This window comes from Camellia sinensis, chromosome 13 (assembly GCF_055761805.1).
Source record: "Camellia sinensis isolate YWXY chromosome 13, ASM5576180v1, whole genome shotgun sequence".
NCBI lineage: Eukaryota > Viridiplantae > Streptophyta > Magnoliopsida > Ericales > Theaceae > Camellia > Camellia sinensis.
Genome location: NC_138973.1, coordinates 66,511,263 through 66,532,141, shown reverse-complemented (window position 1 = coordinate 66,532,141; position 20,879 = coordinate 66,511,263). Strand labels below are relative to the sequence as shown.

Genomic DNA, 20,879 nt, shown 5'->3' with positions numbered 1-20,879 from the left:
TGGGGATAACAATACCGAGGTTCAAGCAAGTTACAAGTTTTTCCCGGTACCAGAGGTTCTAAATGAAACTACCAAGCATGTTAATGCTAATGGATATACCATGTATAAGGAAGCATGAACTCTAATTTTTGTATATAGTTGAACAAGAATATGAATATATATACTTCTCTTACGAATTCTGATTTCGGTACCTATTATGGACATCATTCATTTAAAACCCTTTTACTCTGTTATTATTCATTGGGCTCCAACTCACTACTTATATTATGTATGTAGATGATCAGGCACGTGACCAGGCTCAGAGTTGAGGACCTAGCGTCTCAGTTTCGTCAGCCACCCATATGTGCCTCACGGGGAGGTTCCCTTTTTGAGATGTTTAGTTTTGTAATCCTCCTACAAATGTTTTTGTTGGTTTGCCTATCTATACACTAGGCTAAGTCCCCTTTTAATTTCATTTTTATGATTATGTGATGCATGCTTAATGTATTTATGACGTTATATATATTTATACAAGTTTGTTATGAAGATTTTCGTCTCATATATGTTAACACAGCTTTATGAACATTGTATATTCTCTATATTTTCTTCCGCAACCCCTTACTATATGTTGTTCTGTCAAGAGGCCTTTGGTAATCCAAGGATTACTGGCCGGTTACGATGCTAAACCTATAAGGGCGGTTTGGGTTGTGACAGTATCCGACCGGGCGATTAGTGCCGTGTTATTAAAGAAAGAACTCGGGGAGCAGCGACCAATCTACTATGTAAGCAAGGCGATGGTTGACACTGAAACACGATACCTACCACTGGAAAAGCTCATCCTGGCTCTTGTGGTGGTTACTAGAAAGTTGATGCACTATTTTCATGCTCATACCATAGGGGTAATAACGGACTATCCTCTCCGAGTAGCTCTTCGTAGCGTGAAAGCATCGGGGCGTGTCTCTAAATGGGCTTTGAAACTCGGACAGTATGACATTCAGTTTTTGCCCAAAACGATCATTAAAGAGCAGGTGCTGGCCGACTTTGTAGCCGAGTTTACAAGGTGCCATGTCAACTTCATATCTGATCAACTCTCCCCTTAACCTCAACCAGATTGGAGAATGTATGTTGGAGACATTTGGCAAATGTATTGTGATGGATCATTTAACCAATGTAGCAGCGGGGCAAGCATAGTAATCATGACCCCTGAAGGGGCAATAATCGAGCAGGTAATCAAACTGGATTTCGATGCATCAAATAATGAGGCTAAATATGAAGCATTGCTAACCGACCTTCGTAACGCACTTCACCTTGGTGCCTGGCAGCTGCAGGTTTTCTGTGACCCAAAATTAGTCATCAACCAGCTGAAAAGGGAATATGCAGCTAAGAACGACCGAATGACAGCCTATATGAAAACGGAAAATTCCTTGCTCACAAAGTTTGACCACCACAAGCTGAATCAGATAACCCAAGATCAGAACACACATACAGATGCTTTTGCTTGCCTAGCTTCTACCATTAACTCAGAACTCAAAAGAATCATTGAAGTAGGATTCATCCCAGAGCCAAGTATCATTTCTTCTGAACCGGTTCAGGTTAACATCATTAACTTATGACCGAGTTAGATAGACCCCATCGCTACATTTCTCTCCTCAGAACAGCTACCAATAGATAAGAAAAAAGCCTACAAATTGCGGAATAAAGCCCTATGATATTACCTGGATCCCCAGGAAAAGCTTTACAAATAATATCTCTCAGGGCCATATCTAGAATGTGTTCACCCAGACAAAATCGAAGACTTCTTGGCCGAAATACATGAAGGTAGTTACGGTGCTCACTTTAGAGGGCGCTCGTTGGCGCATCGAGCCGTAATGCAGGGATATTATTGGCTAACCATGCTTACTGATGCCAAGAACTACGTAAAGAAGTGTGAACAATGCCAAAAGTTCTTCCTATTAACTCACTTGCCCACCGAAAAATTAAATTTCGTTACTAGTCCTTGGCCATTTGCTCAATGAGGCCTTGACATCGTCAGACCATTACCACGAGCTCCAAGAAACAAATGATTCTTGATCGTTGGAACAGACTATTTCACGAAGTGGGTCGAAGTAGAATACTGGCACAAATCTGAGATGTCGATGTTAAACGCTTTGTGTGGAAGAACATTATAACTCGATTTGGCATACCAAGAGCACTTGTATCCGACAATGGCACCTAATTCAATTGTGGCGTCTATCGGGAGTTATGTACTACATATGGTATCCAGCCCTATTTTTCCTCACCATCGTACCCACAAAGCAACGGTCAGGTCGAGGCCACTAATAAAGTTACCCTGGACAGAATCAAGAAAAGATTGGAGAAGGCCAAGGGCAAGTGGGTTGAAGAGTTGCCTAGTGTATTGTGGGCTCACCAAACCACTCTGAGGCAGTCCATTGGAGAAACACCGTTCGCCTTATGCTTTAGGACAGAGGCTATTATCCCTCTTGAGATCGGCCTGCCCGCTCTGAAATCAAAGGCTTTCGACACAAGTGTAGACACCCCATTTTTTACCGTCCTGAAGACTTGGATATGCTTGCAGGTACATCTAGGGACAAGTTCGATTGCTCGTCGAGTACTCAAATTTCACGGCGGAACGTCACAGGTTTGAGCTTTCCAAATCCTGTATCCTTTCTGTCCCATTTTTGGACCATGTGTTGGTCCTTTCAGCATGCTTATTGTAGTGCACTGTCGGCCATTGTTTGGCACTGCTGGCCATCCATTTATCCCTGTCTACCATTGATGAAGCCTGTCGGCCATCAATGAGGCACTGCTGGCCACCACTGATGGCCGGCAGAACACCTTGTCTCAGCAAATTTTGTGCTAGATCTTTGAGCCAGCTGGTTTTCACTAATCCCTCCTCTGTGTATAGAGGGATGAACCCAATTTCAAGCTTGTTTAACAAGCTTTGCATTGTATGCCTTTATATAAGGGAAGGCTCCTCCCCCTTTATTGAGGTTCAGCAATTTGGAGAGACAATATATCTTTCTCTCTCTATATTTCTTACTCTCTCTCTCTCTCTCTCTCTCTCTCTATATTGAGCTAGATTGTGCCTTAAAGTGTATTTTCTCTTCACTTTTGCACTACAACACCTAGTAACACACCACCATCTTTGAGCTGAGGTTCTTGGGAGTGTTATTTGAGCTCTGAAAGTTGGTTTTTGCCTAAGAAGTTGCTGGTTTCGAAGTTGTGCTTCAAGGGTGAGTATATTCCCCTTTTAAGCCTTTGTTTGTATACCGTATTGGCCATCCTTGCATATTGTTTTAGGCCTTGCTTTTAACTGAAAAAAGTTCTGTATTTTAATGCTTATGATGGTTGTTTAAGGCCTCTTTGTTGTTGAGGGTGTTATACCCTCTTGTGTATCTTGTTTGGCCTTGTTTTGAACCATCTCTTAAGGCCCTTGAGGCAATCTTTATTTGGCCTTCTAACCATTGAAATTCAGTGGATTTTCAATGGTAGAAATGTGGTTTTGAGGCCTCAAATGAGAGGGGGTGGTCCCCTCTCTTCTTGTCTTGTTTGTTTGTGTTATTGGCCTATCAAATGAGCATGTATTTCTATCCTCTTGAGGCTTAGTGTGAGCATGTTTTTGTGAGTTTTTAGGTCTGATATAACTCTGTTCATGGCTGGTTTGGTCATCTCATGTTTGCTTTTTACACTTGTAGTGTAAATTTGCCATTTAGCCTTTTGTGTTCAATGCCATGATCCATCATGCTAGCCTATTTTTGTAACAACCCATATTCATGTCTTAGTCTTGTTTATGTGCATTTACATAACTTTGTCTTGTTAAGTTTGCATTCATGAATCTTGTCTTGTTTTGCTTATGTGTTGCTTGCATGCTTTGTTCCTTCCCTGCTATGCTAAGCCTAGGTCATGCCAAGCCTAGGTCACACCTTTGAAACTCCTACCCCTAAGACCATCTTGGAACCACTTTGGTTGACCTCCACCATCACCTAGGCATATTGGCCAAGATGTCATCATCTAGGCCGAGGTGTGCATCACCTAGGCCGAGATGTTATCATCTAGGCGTCCTAGATCCTTGATCCTTGCACCTAGTGATCTTGTTCCGGGACTGGAATGACCTAGACCGAGGTGTGGCACATCTAGGCCGAGGTGTGGCACAGCTTGGCCAAGTGTTATCCTTCATAGTCGAGATCATTGAGACCTTACTTGCCGAAGCCTATGTCCTTAGCCGAGATCATTACCTGCCGGAGTGCCCATGTCATCTAGCTTGTTGTACACACTTTGTCATACACTTGTCTTGTCTTTCTATCACCTTTTGAGGAGAACCAATCCGGTAGTGCCACGTGTCCCAGCGAAGAGTTAAATCAGCCGATAGAGAGAGAAAACCTATCATTTCTATATCTTTGTTCTAGGTAGAGAGAGAGGCTCTAGGAAGAGGAAGAGGAGTTCTAGAGAGAAGTGGATTTCCAAGCTTGATCCCTAGAGATCGAACCGTTAGATCAGTGTTTTAAGGTTAGATTCGTGATCTACTCTTGTTATTCTTTATGTTGATCTAATCGCATTGCATGATCTAGCATGTTTCATGAACCATGCATTGCTTTAAAGTTCGGTTTTAGAAAGAGAAAGTGATATTCATGTGCTCTTGAGGAAAAACCATGTTTTGATCTGAAAGTTTGTATCAATATCCATGTTTTCGTGTTTGTTTTCATATGATCTTCAAGTATGGGTACCCAGGTCCACGTTTTCGAACTCATGCCATGAAATCCCAGATTTTGTAATAAAAAAGTTATGATTTTAGCATTCATGTTCTTCATGTTCTTCAAGAGAGGGAAACCAGATTTCTCGACCTCATTTCCCTAGGTGTGGTCACCGAGACCACTCTGGCCTAGATCACACACCTAGGCCAAGCATCGTCTCTCACATTGGCCTACCTTGCATGATCACTTGCACCTTTAGTTGTCTTGGATGCACCTCGGCAGGCAGCTATACGCCGAAGCCTAGGTAACCACACCTCGGCCAAGAGGTGTGGGACCTCGGCCAAGACCTCCTGAGTTCACTCAGCTAGGTCATTATTGCCTAGATCATTTCTGTGCATCCATTCCAAGACCTGGTTGGTACCCAGCATGTTTTCCCTAGGTAACCACACCTCGGCCAAGAGGTGTGGGACCTCGGCCAAGACCTCCTGAGTTCACTCAGCTAGGTCATTATTGCCTAGATCATTTCTCTGCATCCATTCCAAGACCTGGTTGGTACCCAGCATGTTTTCCCTAGATGTTTTCCAGCATGTTTTCCCTAGGTGTTTTCCAGCATGTTTTCCCTATATGTTTCCCAGCATGTTTTCCCTAGGTGTTTTCCAGCATGTTTTCCCTAGCTCATTTGCATTCATGTGAAGCTTGTTTTTAAGAGTGCATTCAATAGGCTTTGCCATGTGTTTGTAGGACTTGGACCTTTGCCTTGATCCCGACATCCCAAGAACTATGTGAGTGGTATTTTTAATAAAGCTATGTTATCATGTTTTGATAAGCTTTGCTTTACCTTGTTTTGAAAAGTATTTGGTCAAGCATGAATGATTATCCCTATTTTGTATATTAAGTATTATCTTGTTTTGATGGCATTCTTGGAAAGTCCTTAGTGCCAGGGGACTATAATGCATCTGCACCATTGCTTGAGAGATCTCTGCCATCGACGGTCAGGGAACGGATGGCCCCACCAACGGTCTGGGATATGGGTAGATTTGTCTAATCGATTCTGGGTCGATTATTCCCTTGTTTTGTCTTGTTTTGCCACCGACGGTCTATGAACGGGTGGGTTTGTTTTGTCAAGAATGTCATCACCCCATGTATTATGTAGATGTTATTAAACATCCCAAGAAGATTTGAAAAGCCAAGATTTGATTGATGAACTTGATTCATCCCATATTTTGAACAAGCTATGATATATGTATTATTTTGACAAGGACCTCGGGAATCATTCATTTAACCCCTTTATTACTTATACCATTCACTGAGTATCCAAGCTCACCCTCTCCTTATATATGTAGGTAACAAGCATGAAGGCGGTGACGTCGAGATGTGTTATTTGCAAGATGATGTTTGATCTATGTTATGTCAGCATCTTGAAGATTATGTTTCTTGACTTTATATTTCATGTATTTTGTATATGTCGGCTTGAGAAGCCTTTTGATCAAGATGTAACATGTACTTTATTTTATTTGTATTCAAGTTGTAAAGCTATGTAAAGATGTATGCCATTTCATTTGACTTATGCACAGCTCTTATGGACTAATTAGATTTGTATATATTGCTTTCGCACATGTTAGCCCCATATGAAATACTCTGATTGTATGTGAATTTTGAAAGTTGACCTTCGGTAATCTCGGATTACTGGCCATCACTGCACCATTCTACTAGGGGCGGAATAGGGTCGTGACAATTTTGGTTCTATCTCAGCATGTTTTCGGTGTTATTTTGGCATGATACAACTTTGTTTTTGGTGGGTTAGAGCATCCCTCATTTGCTTCTTACACTTGTAGTGTAAACCTTGCTCACTAGCCTAGTATACTTGGTGTTTTGGCCCATTATTCTAGCATGTTTTGGCTTCATTCCAACAAATTTTCACTCATGTTTTAGCTCTTTTTTGAGGCTTCTTGGTCGAATGATGCTTGTTATGCATGCTTGTAGTGCAATAGCTTTGACTAGCTTTGAGTTTGAGGTATCTTGCATGCTTGATTTGAGGTATTTGCATGTTTTAGCATCATTTAGAATGATATTTCAGAGCATATAGTGTTGTTACACTTCCATGTTTTCCACTCTTTAAGTGCTCTTGAGAGTTGTACCCTTATGCCTTATTTGTGAGCCATTGCATGAGCCTCATTTTTTTGCCTTTCAAGCCATCATCTCAGTCCATTTTGGCTACTGTTTAGGCCTGCATAAGGTCTGTTTGGGGTTGGTTTGGCCATTTGAGCATTGTCTTGCATGCTTCTAGTGTAATACACTTCACTAGGTTTGATGCTTAAGCCTTGCAACATGCATTACATGGGTTGTTTGCATGATTTTAAGTCATTTAGCATGACATTTCAGTGCTGGAACATATGCCATTGTACTCCATGTTTCACTCTTTTAATGCCTTTGGAGAGTTGTGTCTTGTGCCTTAATCTTGCACTAACATGTATACATGTTTGTCTAGTCCTTTGAGTCTCCATTTCAGCATGTTTTGCCACTGTTTTGGGTATGATGTAACTCTGTTTTGAGCTGATTTGGATATTTGAGCATTGTGATGCATCCTTATAGTGTCATGTTCTTCACTAGCCTTGGTGTTCTTGGCCCCTTAACATGTTGTGCACGAGTGTTTGCATGATAGAGTCTTGCATGCCATCTTAACATGTCAAGATTAGCATAAGAGTTTTGCATGTCACGTTGTTTGTGTGCATTGCATCGTGTTCAACCCGATGTTGTGTTTGAACACAAGGTGGATTAGCTTATTTCATACTTGAAGTGATGAAATGAGCCAATCTCCCTTGGTCTCCATTGCTTTTGATTTCTCATGATAAGGAGATGGTTTTGGTGTCTTGTTTGTCATGCATTTATTGAATTTGCACATGTTGGACCTTTGGCCATCATGCATCGAGATGCGTGATTGATGGTCTTGGATCCAATGATGCCCCCTCCATGAATGTTTTGAAGTGATATGGAGTGACATAGTGCGTACATACCTTTGGAAGACTCTCTATTTTCTTTATTTTGTGCTCTGCTACAGCTTGGTGTCATAGCACACTAGTGGCCGGCACCCTCTTATTGTTGGTCGGTAGCTCTTCATTTATGACCGGCAGTGTACACTCTTGGTCGGCAGGGGGGTCGGCAGCCACCTCTTATGGCCGGCAAGCCACTGGTGCACTCCTCAGTACTGTTTTCGTGAGATCCAACAACTAGTTCTCAAGGACACCCTGCAGACAAAGCCTCTAAAGAGCATTTGGAGAGCTTTCGGGACGGGAATCGAGCATGCATCTTCAACTTCTTCAAGGCAGAGCTGGGGCAGCCTAGTTTACATATTTTAATGCTTAGCATGAATTTGTAATTTAATTAATTCATTTGTTAATTAGTTAAAGTTTTGTAATAATTAGCTTAGTGTTAGCTAGATATTCAATTTGATTGTGTAATAATTAGTCTAATTAGATCATTAGATTAGTTAGAATGGCTTAGCATAGCTAGCTTAGCGTATTCATTCGGACCCTCCGTCGAAAGGGCAAATGTTGTAATAAATGTGCGTGTATGTGATGCATGTCTTCCAACCTCATTTCTTTCTCCCTTTTATTTAACCGCTTATGATGGTTAGTTTTAGGGCATGTTTCAATTAGCATACTTATGTTTCGCATGTTTTCATTCATGCATCTGTCTTGCATGTACCGGGCTCGGCGCATCATACTAACTGCATTATGTTTCAATATCAATTTGAATACATGTTATCTAGTTGCATTCACATGACATCTTAGAATAGCTGAGCCTATCTTAGTTGCATTTTGCCTGTGTTGCATTAGGCATCTTAACTTAGTTAGGATCATGCATTGATTACTAACTAGCTTTTGTTTTGGCTCGGAGTACACTGTAAGTGTTTACGCTTTAGCATATTGCATGAGTGTGACTGCATATTGCCATGATAGCATGCTTGCCATGAGGCTAACTGCTTAATTGTTTAAACTGCATGAATACTTGTGGATGAAGGTTCGATTGTTTGAATTGGAATAACTCGATGATTGTGAGTTTTGAGCCCACTTGAAGTGGCAAAAATCATGTTTTTCTAAGCCCACTTGAGGGTGGCAAATCCGCGTCTTAGCCTACTTGCGAGTAGCACTTTCAAACCACTTTAAAAAACAAACATGAGTTATTTTGTTCCAATCCGCGTGATTGAGTCTATACTTGTATGTTGTGCGCATCACATAGTAAGGTAGATTAATAACCGGAATAAGAGTGCATGTGTTTTCAAAAACAACATATCATGTTAGTAGAGGCAGATCCTTTGATCGGGCGAGCGGGGGTGCTCATTTCATGACCTTGCCCCCTTATACCCAGGTTCCCGAGCCGAAGCAACTTTGGTGATGACGGACACGTGGCCTTAGGCACAAGTCAGGATTTCCTAAATTTCCCAAAACAAAATATTTAGGTGGCGATTCTGAAATCTGGTAAAACAGTCCATATTTGGCACTTCTTGATCAAAATTGATTTTCCAAAACGATTGCCGGATTTGGACTCTTTGGTGATTTATCAGTCTCACATTGCACTTTGTGAGATTAGATTCAAAACCATGACAGGAGTCTGAACTGTAGTAGCTAGAATTACAATTCACGCCATTTCCAAAAGGGGGGCATGCGAAGTGAGTTCGGGCGGTCTACAACAAGGCATAACGACATGGTGTTAGCCTTAGATCTAAATTTGATCGAGGAGCACCGAGATCAAGCACTTGTGCGCATGGCGCGATATCAGCAGCAGCTTGCCAAGTTATATAACCAGCACGTGCAGTTGCGCCGTTATGCCCCTAGAGAATTGGCACTCAAAAAAGTGCTCCTTACTACTAAAAACCCGACAGTTGGAAAACTAGGCCCCAACTGGGATGGCCCTTACCAGATTGAATCAATCGCCAACATGGGAGCATATCGCCTTTTAAACATGGCTGGCAAGAGTTTACCATGACCTTGGAATTTGACCCAGTTGCGTAAATTTTATCATTAAACTGACTTGTCTGATATGCTAGTCCACTTTTGTTTTTGTTGTTGTCCAAGCATGTAAACATCTATGTGGTTTCTTAGTAATACAATATGTCTTTCTCATTAACTTTTCGTTTTAATTTGACACTTGATAAAAGCCCCTGAATTCGGAGCACCCCTTGTGTTCGGCACGATTGGCCGAATAAGCCTCCGAATTCAAAACGCCCTTCATGCTTGATTATGTTTGGCTATTACAAAGACTCCGAATTCGGAGCGCCTCTCGTGCTTGGCATGATTGGCCGAACAAGACTCCGAATTCGGAGTGCCCTTCGTGCTCGGCACAATTGGCCGAATAAGCCTCCAAATTTAGAGCGCCCTTCATGCTTGATCACGCTTGGCTATTACAAAGACTTCGAATTCAGAGCACTCCTCGTGCTTGGTACGATTGGCCGAACAAGCCTTGGAATTCGGAACGCCCTTCGTGTTTGATCATGTTTGGTTATTACACAGCCTCCGAATTTGGAGTGCCCCTCGTGTTCGGCACAATTGGCCAAACAAGCCTCCGAATTTGGAGCATCATTCGTGATTGATCACGTTTGGCCATCACAAAGCCTCCGAATTCAAAGTGCCCCTCATGCTCAACATGATTGGCCGAACAAGCCTCTGAATTCGGAGCACCTTTTGTGATTAATCACGTTTGGCCATTACAAAGCCTCTAAATTCGGAGTGTCTCTCGTTCTCGACACGATTGGTCGAGTAAACTTCCTAATTCGAAACACCCTTCATGCTTGATCACATTTGGCTATTATAAAGCCTCTAAATTCAGAGTGCCCCTCGTGCTTGGCAAAATTGGCCGAATAAGCCTCCGAATTCGAAGCGCCCTTCATGCTTGATCACGTTTGGCTATTACACAACCTCCGAATTTGGAGCGCCCCTCGTGTTTGGCATGATTGGCCGAATAAGCCTTTGAATTCGGAGCGCCCTTCGTGCTTGATCACTTTTGGCTATTACACAGCCTCTGAATTCGGAGTGCCCCTCGTACTCGGTACGATTGGCCGACTAAGCCTCCTAATTCGAAGCGCCCTTCGTTCTTGATCATGTTTTTCCATTGTAGAGACTCTGAATTTGGAGCGCCCTTTGTGCTACGCACGAGTGGCCGAATCAATCTAAGGATTCAGAGTTCGCGAAATCAATGAAATTTAGTAATCAAATTATGACAAGTAAACAAACACAATGCATATTTATTTCAAGCAATACGCAGTTTTTAGCTACAAATCTTGCTACAAAAACAAATACATGGATCCTCTTAAAGTAAATAGTACATTACAAGTTTTTCTTGTTATTTAGGCTTTCTCCAGACTGAGACCATCTTCTTCATCATCGGTCTTCTCGGCGTCATAGGCTTCGAAGGGAAACTTGTAGCTTTGGTACAACGGCGACGCCGAGTCGATACCAGCAGCTTGCAAAGCCTTGGTCCATCTGTGTTTAAAACCACGATTCTCGTATCGGCAAATGTTATCCGCCAACTTTTTTTTAGTCTTCTCAATCCCGATCTTTCGGCCATCAAAAAACCCTTCTTCATAGGCCCGTGTTCTTATCTCTTCTTTTTTGAACATGCTTGCCATATCCCAATCGGCTATCGAATGATCAAGTAGGCACTGGTTTACTCTGTCTATTACAATCGGGGTTCGTTGCGTTTGCCGATTGAATTTGGACGGCTTTGGATTTTCTCAGTTCACTCTCGGCCTTTTTCGCGCAGCACTCTAAGTCCCGAATACGCCCGTCTTTCTGTTCAATTTCTCTTTTCACTGCTCGAAGGCATATTCCAATCTCATATGAGTTATAGAGTCCCCTGACCGCTCCATGAATGCCCTATTTGAAAATTTCATAGTCACCCCGTCCGATCATTGATTATTGCACTTCAGGTGGAAACATTTGGCGAGTAAACTCAACTGTCACGTTCAGATCCCGAATAATTAAGTCTGCCTCAGTCATTGGCTTGTTCCCAATAAACACTGAAAAACTTAAAAAGTGCGGTGGCCTTCTCGGTTCGTTCCGCATTGAAGCAGGTGCATTCCCAGTTCTTGAGTTCCCTTATTGCTGCACCCCCCTTCTTGGTGATTTTTCCACTTCACCCCCTCTGGGAGACCTGCTTCGACGGTGGGGGGATCGACGATTCCCTCGCCCCTTTGACATCATTTTACCCGTTTGAGAGGCTTCATCACTAGTTCTATAGTTCATTTCTGCGTCCAGTTTAGCTAACATCCTTCCCCTCTGCTATTGAAGAATACTTTGCTGGACATACGAATTTTTCTCAAGGAAACGTAGTGCTTTTTTTCTTTTTACATTCATTTAGGTCTGAGCAACTTCCATTTAAAGAGGCCACAAGCCCCACACACGCCTGGCCACCCCGCTTATTAATTGTGGTTGTAGCAATTACGAAGTGCTTGCGGTCGCCGCCGTCTTTCCATGTATTCGGTGGTTATGCTCAGTGATCAACTAGGGCAAGGGCAGATTTATTAATCTATTTGGCTTCTTTTCAGACATTTTTCCGAATTAGTACAACGGCCCACCTAACCCCTTGAACATGCTTCGTCCATGTATATGGCAGTTATGCTCAGTGATCAATTGGGGCAATGACAGATTTGTTAATCTATTTGGCTTCTCTTCAGACATTTCGCCAAATTAGTACAATGCCCCACCTAACCCTGTGAACATGCTTCATCTATGTATTCAGTGGTTATGCTCAGTGATCAACTGGGGCAAGGGCAGATTTGTTAATCTATTTGGCTTCTCTTCAGACATTTCGTCAAATTAGTACAATGCCCCATCTGACCCTGTGAACATGCTTCATCCATGTATTCGGCGGTTATGCTCTGATCAACTAGGACAACAGCAGATTTGTTAATCTATTCGGCTTCTCTTCAGACATTTTGCCGAATTAGTACAATGCCCCACCTGACCCCGTGAACATACTTCGTCCATGTATTCAGCGGTTATGCTTAGTGATCAACTGGGGAAAGGGCAGATTTGTTAATCTATTCGGTTTATCTTCAGACATTTCGCCAAATTAGTACAATGCCCCACCTGACCCCGTGAACATGCTTCATCCATGTATTCGGCGGCTATGCTCAGTGCTTCAATGTGACAAGGGGAGATTTATTAATCTATTCGGTTTCTAGATTTATTAATCTATTGGGCTCTGAAACCATTTCTTTTTGTGTTTTTATTTTTGGTATGGTGATATGGTACATTTTAGTTTCTCAATACTTAAACATTCACATTCATTCACAAAATAGGCATTTTCATTAATAAACTGCATGATTACATTCACTTTATACATGAAAATAGCCTAAGTCCAAAATAAAGTGCTAACAAACGCTAACAAAACAAAGGCAGAGGAAACTATCTATTGCAAAAATGGCCAATCAAAAGTCCAAATCCTCTAGATCCGATTCCAGCAGTTCGATTTCTAATTGCTCATAGGGAATCGACTGATCAAGAGTCACCTTGGCGGCCGCCAAAGCTTTGAGTCATTTGTGCTTGAAGCCTCGATTCTTAAACTTCAAGCCTTCATCAGCGTATAACTCCTTGGCCTTCAGCTCACCGACATCAAAGGCTTTGACCGCGTTTGCCTCTGCGAACTCCCTCGCCTTCTTCTCCTCAAGATTGACCTTCAGTTTTGAAAGTTTTTCTTAAGCCGACTTTAGAGAGCCATTTATCAAGTTTGCTCTCTCTTCGGTGGCCCTTCGGAGAAGGTTGACGTGTTGAGCTTTCTCTTGAGCAGCAACTGCCCTCACTTGCTCTTCTTCGGCCTTTGCTGTCACCGCAGATAAATCGGCAATTATAACAACAGCCTTGCTCTGCTCTTTTTTTAGCCGGCCTTCAAGGATGTCGAATCATTCTATGACGTCATAATGACAACGGCTGATCTCGGTGATCCTTTTCGCCGCCTGGCAAATCAATGAAACCAAAACATGTTAGAGTAGTAATGGAAATTTCAGCTTTTAGGAAATTTAAGGTATTTTTGCAGCTTACCAATATGGCCGACTGCACCGTCAAAGCAATCGAGATGAAATTCGGTTCCACATTTAGGGCTATGGCGGGATCTTTGATGGTCGACCCACTAGTTAGTACCGCCACATTCTTCATCCGTGGATGGATGACGAATGCCTTGGATACATCATCTTCGATAGGTGGCATCTTCACCCTTGGTCGTTTCTTAATTGACACCTCCACCAACTCGGTCACGACCTCGACAGGTCGCTTCTGCCCTATCAGATCAGCCCCCAAGACTTGTGTCTCGCTCTCTTCAAGAACCAATTCAACGACTATCGTTTTGCGAGCCGTTACCTTTTGAGAAACATTGTGTGTCGGCGTTACTTGGCTCCCCCTAGCCCCGCCGACTTGCCTCTTGGCCACCATCTTCTCTGCATTTCGTTGTCTGGTGAACTGGACAAGTGATTCTCTACCTATCTTTTCGGCTTTGGATTCGGTCCCAGGAAGATTTTCTAATCCTGTGAAAATGTCGTCTTCTAGAGCACATAAATCTACTCAGCCAGAGATAGAGGGGTGATCAGTGAAATGGTCAGGGCTGATGTGACAACCCTGGTCCGTATTATGCTAATTAATCTTAATTATGGTTGTGATTATGTGTTTGATATGATTTTGAGTGCCATTTATATGAATATATGTGATTTTGAATTTATATCTGTTCACCGTAGAAAAATCTGTTTGATTATCTACTTTAGAATTTAAATTAAAGGCCCTATCGGCCACAAAACCCGAAATTGATTACGCCATTGTGATTAGCGTAATTTTTAGAACCTACGGTGAAATTTAATTGAAAATTTATTCGGATCAGATTAAATAGATTAAATTGATGAAATAGTGCTAAATTAATTAGTGTTAATGAAATGTGATTAAAGGAGCTTATATAAAGGGCCAATTTACACTCTCATTCATTTGTTTTGAGCTCAAATCAGATTTTGCTCTCTAGAGAGAGAGAGAGAGAGAACCGAACTTCGAGAGAGAGAGGGAGCTCAAATTGAAGATCGAACTAAAGGCTTGAGAATTGGAGGTTAAACTCAAAGAATTAGCTAGAATTTGGGTGTTTGAAGCTCCTAGGTGAGTGGATTCATAAGTTTGAGTTTGTAATTTTGTAAATTCAAGGTTTAATTGTGATCAAGAACATAACTTGAATTGAATTGTTGAATTTGGAGCTTGTATGAACATGCATGTGCATAATTGTTATAATTTTGCATGTTCAAGCATGAATCATGTTGAACAAGAAGAATTTAGCATCAAATCTCTCATGCATGCATAATTCTCATGAGTTTCATGATTATAAGTGTCATTTGTACCAATTGAAATAGAATTGGAGTCAAGAATGTACATGCATGCATGATTGATGAAGATATGGAGTTTGTATGAAATTGAATTTATGTGTTTTGGAACCCATGAAGGGAACTCAAAATAATTTTGGAAAAATGACCATGCATTTGAACAATTTGGTCACATATTCTCAAACTCTCATATTATACAATGTGTTTCCACGTTTTTTAGCCAAAATCATGAGTTTAAAGCCTTTGAATGTTGAGTTTGAACATCAAGAACAATTCTGAAAATTCCATAATTTGGCATGTTCGCTCGAGCGGGGAAAGCGCCGCTCGAGCGTGAAATGCGAGCTCCCAGAACTTTTGCAGACATTGATGTCTACTCGAGGGGGGATATTCACTCTCGAGCGGGGAGCCATGTAATGTGACCTTCAGCTTGAGTGCCCGAATTCACGCTCGAGCGTCAAAATGAAGTAACCAGTATTTTTGCAGACCCACAGGGTCTGCTCGAGCGGCGGAACCCACGCTCGAGCGGGGACTCCTGTTTCAGAAAATTTGTAAAGGTGTTATGTGTTTCATTTTCCGTTCTCTTTCACTTCTAAGTACTCTTAGGCATGCATTGAGCGTTATGAATGAATTAAAAGAATAAAAAAGAAGCCTATGAGGGATGCATGAATTAAGAACGGATTAAATCAATTGTGACCCATATGTGTTATGTAATGTGTAGGGTCGAGCTCCAGGGCAAATCCACCAACAGATCACAGTGAGTAATATCTTAGTAAAGATATTTGAAGTATGTTATTTATCCAATTACTTATTTCCATATCAGTCTTATAAGTTTGTTAAACAGAATTATGGACAAATATTTGTTATGCCGAATGATTGGGCCAAAGGCCGTCCAACACCGTTTGACATGAATGATTGGGCCAAAGGCCGTCGGACACTGTTTGATATGAATGATTGGGCCAAAGGCCGTCTGACATGAATGATTGGGCCAAAGGTCGTTTGATATGAATGATTGGGCCAAAGGCCGTTTGACATGAATGATTGGGCCAAAGGCCGTCGGACACCGTTTGACATAAATGATTGGGCCAAAGGCCGTCGGACACCATTTGATATGAATGATTGGGCCAAAGGCCGTTTGTCATGGATGATTGGGCCAAAGGCCGTTGGACATTAATGGTTTGGGCTTGAGGTCGTTTGTTAAGGAACGAAGTGGGCCAGAGGCTATTCGATATGTTCGGGCTTGAATCACCTAATGTAGTAAATAATGCACTAAATAGAATTCTAAATGGGCCGAAGGCCGTTTGATATATATGAATCTCATTCGTGTACCTTCTTTATTTCATATTATTCACTGGGCTTTCGCTCACGCTCATTCATGTGTATGTAGGTGAGCCAAGGGATGTCCAAACCCAGCCTCGGTGAAATATGTGAGAAATAGTCAAGGTTTTGAAGAGTCAACCCAAACGTCTCACGCACGAGACTTGTCTTCGCCTCTTTTGTTCTTTTGATATAGTTTTGTTATATTGGTGAAAACATTGGATTACTTTTGCATATAAACTTTGGGTTTGACTGACTTAGACTTGAATGATCCTGTATGTACAGAACTTCGTATTATTATTCCTTTGATGTGAGTTATTAACATGTATATATATGGATTGTTATAATGTGCCATGTAAGCACAACTCTATGGACAAAAGTTTTAAATTTGCTTTCGTTTGGCCCCTTTACTCTGATAAGATATGTCTTATTTGGTTTGAGGCCGTAGGTAATCCCTTGATTACTGGCCGATTATGTCCTTAACCCATAGGGGCTGGTTCGGGTCATGACAGATGATGTGCTCAAATGCCAATTCAATTTCTGTGTTAAGTTCCTGATCCTCTGCACGACCCTCTAACTGCTTGTCTTCGCCGACCTCTTCGTCGACGTCAGAACCCTCAACATCAATATCCTTTAGGCTTTTATAGCTTGGGAATATAAGTGCAGTAAGCTGTCGTTCATGCCTCGGCACAGGGATATTATCTGCAGCTGAGAAAGTAGAGTAGGTTGGGTCATATCTTAACAAAATATGGGATGTGCGCCCTTGTCCTTGAAGATTTGCACGGCCTTTATAATTAAGGACCGCCTTGACTTACCCTACAACGGCTTCGTTCGTTGAAGTCAGTGCTCTTTTCAAGTCGTTGCTTGCAAGACAAACAAATGATTAGCATCCAATATTTGAGCCAAATAAATTGTTCATTTTAAGTCACGCTAACAATTCTAGTCGGCCACTCGGTTCGCCTTTTTGCCTTGGCACTGGGTCTTGGCGATCTTCCCCCTCGCTGAATTCCTAATTACCTTGGATGGTGACCATGACATTATCAACCCTTTTGCCAGAGCTGGCAAGTATGGTTATCAAGTGATGGTCAATGTCTTTGGCTCTGAAAAAGTTACGACCCTGCTGACCAATTGATTTCGCCATAACGTAGCAGTGCCGAATAGCTGGGATTCCTAGGTTAAGACCTAGTCGGCGATTCAATTCTACTACGCCCATGATTATTCGGTAGAAGTTCACATTAGGTTGGGAGGAAATTAATCTCCAATAGCGTAGGACTGTCCTAAGAAGATGATGAAGGGGGAATCGAACTCCACCCTCAGCAATGGCCAAAAGAGGGAAGTTAATAGTGTTTGTGTCAGCCCTCTCCATGTCCACCACACTGTCTGGGAAGGACGTCGTCTGGGATGGGAAAATGACAACAGAAGGCTGTGATTCGTTTCTCTGAGAGAAGGGCTTTCAAATGCCTCGCCATTTAAAATGGAAAAATGGAATACAAACAAAATGTGTACTAAAGAAAAAACAAAACATGCAAGGGACTGGAATGAGAGCAGAATGAGAAGACAGAATAAGAAGAGAAAGTGGAACTTATAAGTCAAAGAAAAAGATGAACGATGAGGAGTAGAAATATGAAAGTGCAGAAGTCCTGAAAGGATGTTGGTGTAAAGAATGGCAAAGTAGGTTAAGAGCCTTTTTTATTCAAGAATATACGGAGGGTTAGTTTTCAAATCGAACATTAAATGACTGTCAAACACAAAGGGGTGGGAAGCTATAATGATTAAAATATCGCGCCTATTCTGACGAATCAGTTCCAAAAAGAGTGGAACCGCCATATTTTCGACTTTCGAGAGTTTTTTGACATGGTGTCTGAGGCGAATGTTAACCAAACATATCAACCGGAATGAACCTACTCGGATGTTTGGGGGGCAATTGTGGGGGCTGAGTTTAAGTCGGCCCAGATCGGGTTTCATCCTTAAAACCACCGAATATGTAGTGATGATTAGGGCTGTGGCTGACTAGAACCTGCTTGTAGGGCTGAATAGTCCACAGATCCTGGAGAACGACTGGGGTCCAGCTGTGAGGGCAAAGAGCCCATAATAGAAAGTGGGCCCCTAAAGAGCAATATAAAAGAGGAGGTGATAACTTGTTATGGAAGATAAAACTCCAAAGAATATTAACTTGTCTGACGGAGTACTAATTCCAGCACCCCCGACCGGAGTATACATCATAATTTCAGGTACCAATTCGAGGATTAAGAAAGTCTGCATGGGCCGAAGGGTATTTCCAAACCCCATCACCACACTTAATAGATTATAGATTATGATTTCAATCAGAAATTGTTAATTTATTTAGTATAGCAGTTAAATTATAAATTTAAGTTGCTGAATAGTGTTAGGTAAATAAGTTGTGAAATAACTTTTTGATGTATAAGGGGTTGTTTGGGATGTCCTAAATAAGTGCACTTTTTGACTTTTTGGACTAAAAAGTTGAGGAAAAAAATATGGTTGTTTGGGTTAACTTTTTGACTTTTTATGAAAAAATATATATTAAAAAATTGTATAAATTAGTGTGTAAGGAAAAATTAGGATTGCGAGTTATGCAGCCATACTTTTTGACTTCTGGTGAATAGTGATAACTTTTTTAACTTTTTGAGTAACTTTTTGGCTTTTTATCAACTTGCCAAACTTGGCCTAAATGTCATTTTTACTCTTATTAATTGTAAATTGAATTAATTTTTATTTTTTGTTATTAATTACTAGTCCACATTTTCTATATAAAAATAAAAAAATAAAAAACTAGTCTACAGACAGTCCATTTGGGTCTTTTTATTTCAAAAAAAAAAAAATTAATGGTATGATCATAAATAAGCTATTATAATCAATAAATGATAATCAAAAGCGTAGTGGGTAGTTTGTTATAATAAACTTTTTGAGTTAAAATAAGTTATTAGAATAAAAAAATTATTTAAAATAAGTTTAACCAAATAATCCAAAATAACTTTTTCAAAATTGAAATCTATGAGTTGGCTCAAAAAACCACACCAAACGCCCCCAATGAAAAGGCAAATTATGCTTATAGTTCATATATTTTAGTCTTTATGTTATTTTGGTCTTATAATTTCAACCAACTCGAATTTGACCTTGAATTTATAATTTTGTCTCAATTTAATCTAATTGTTTATAATTGTTACTATTTTTTAATGAAAAATATGCACATACGTGACATATGTTATGTTTTTCAAGGCAAAATTATAAACTTATTCAACTCAGTAAAAAAAAATCAACCAATTTAGTGATAATTTTTCATAAAAAATACTAACGGCATTATCAATTAAATTAAATTGATACAAAATTTAAAAGTAATGGTCAAAATTGAGCAAATTAAAAATATAAAAATCAAAAGAACACAATAAATAAAATGAAAGGACTATTGGTGTAATTTGTCCTAATGAAAACTTATTTTGATAATAAAAGTGAAACTATAGATTGTTTTGAAAGATGAAATTCACTCAAATCAACTCATTTTTTATTAATTGCAAAACAGTTTTTCTTGATTTTTGTTTTCATCATACCAAATATTAGAAAAAACAGAGCACATAAGTCCATAAAAAATTCATTAATTCATCAAGTCTCATACATAGTCCTTAGACCCCCAGTGGGGGTCGCACCCCCAGTGAGGTGGCGAGTCCCCACTGGCTGAAACTTACAAAAAAAAAAAAAAAAAAAAAACAGTTTTTTTTTTACCCAATCACGGAGCGCCACCTCACTGGGGGTCGACCCCCAGTGGGGGTCCGAAGCATTTTTCTTCTGGTAATAACCCATTCGTTAAAACACGAATTATGCACGTGTTCTTCTTCTTCTTTTTTTTTTTAATTGAAATCTCGTAACTTTCATTTTATGCGGTTGTTTTCATAAAATATTTATTTTTGAAATCTATTTGAGACGATCTCTGATCAATTTGAAATTTTACAATTTTTTTTCCCAAATTAAAAAAAAAATGAAATTTTACAAAAAAATTTCCCAAATTAAAAATATATATATTGAAATTTTACATGCAAAATTTGTGAAAATGTGAATTTCATAAAATTTCAAAAAAAAATTATGAAACTGTGAAATTTGACAAAATTTCAAACTAAAATTGTGAGTGAACACAAATATCTGTTTATTACATCATTTTATGACCAATATAAATATTATTTGATAGATTGAGCACATTCTTAATATATAATTTTTGTTAAAACAAATTTACGTAATGAAAATTATGATACTTTAAAATTTAAAACTATAAAATAACTAACTCAACTAATAATTCAAAAATGACACCACACTATATTAAGGGGCGAATTAAAAATATGATAGGTTAATGAAAAAGTTATCGAACTCAATAATAAAGAGTTGGTCTAGCGAGTACAACATAGAACATGGAGGTGTGCTCTTTTCAAGTTTCAAGTTTAATACTCACTAGTCCCAATAAGTTTCTTAGGATCAGTCCAAATACAAGTGTTTGTTCTGATCTTAAATAGGACCCCTGCAAGTGGGTGACGAGGTTGACCCCG

The 20,879-nt window shown here is 40.3% G+C and overlaps 1 protein-coding gene across 1 annotated transcript; it reads left to right on the top strand.

The window, feature by feature from the left end:
* The first annotated feature begins 773 nt into the window (after positions 1 to 773).
* On the top strand, positions 774 to 1,592 carry LOC145805453 (uncharacterized). Its single transcript, XM_082900591.1, has 2 exons — positions 774 to 1,039; positions 1,154 to 1,592. The coding sequence occupies exons 1-2, from the start codon at positions 774 to 776 to the stop codon at positions 1,590 to 1,592; spliced, it is 705 nt and encodes a 234-aa protein (XP_082756717.1).
* The last annotated feature ends 19,287 nt before the right edge of the window (positions 1,593 to 20,879 follow it).

Coding starts and splice junctions, on each gene's coding strand:
- LOC145805453 (XM_082900591.1), top strand. CDS start 774: ATGGTTGACACTGAAACACGATACCTACCACTGGAAAAGCTCATCCTG. Junction 1,040..1,153: donor TTTGTAGCCGAGTTTACAAG/GTGCCATGTCAA, acceptor TAACCAATGTAG/CAGCGGGGCAAGCATAGTAA.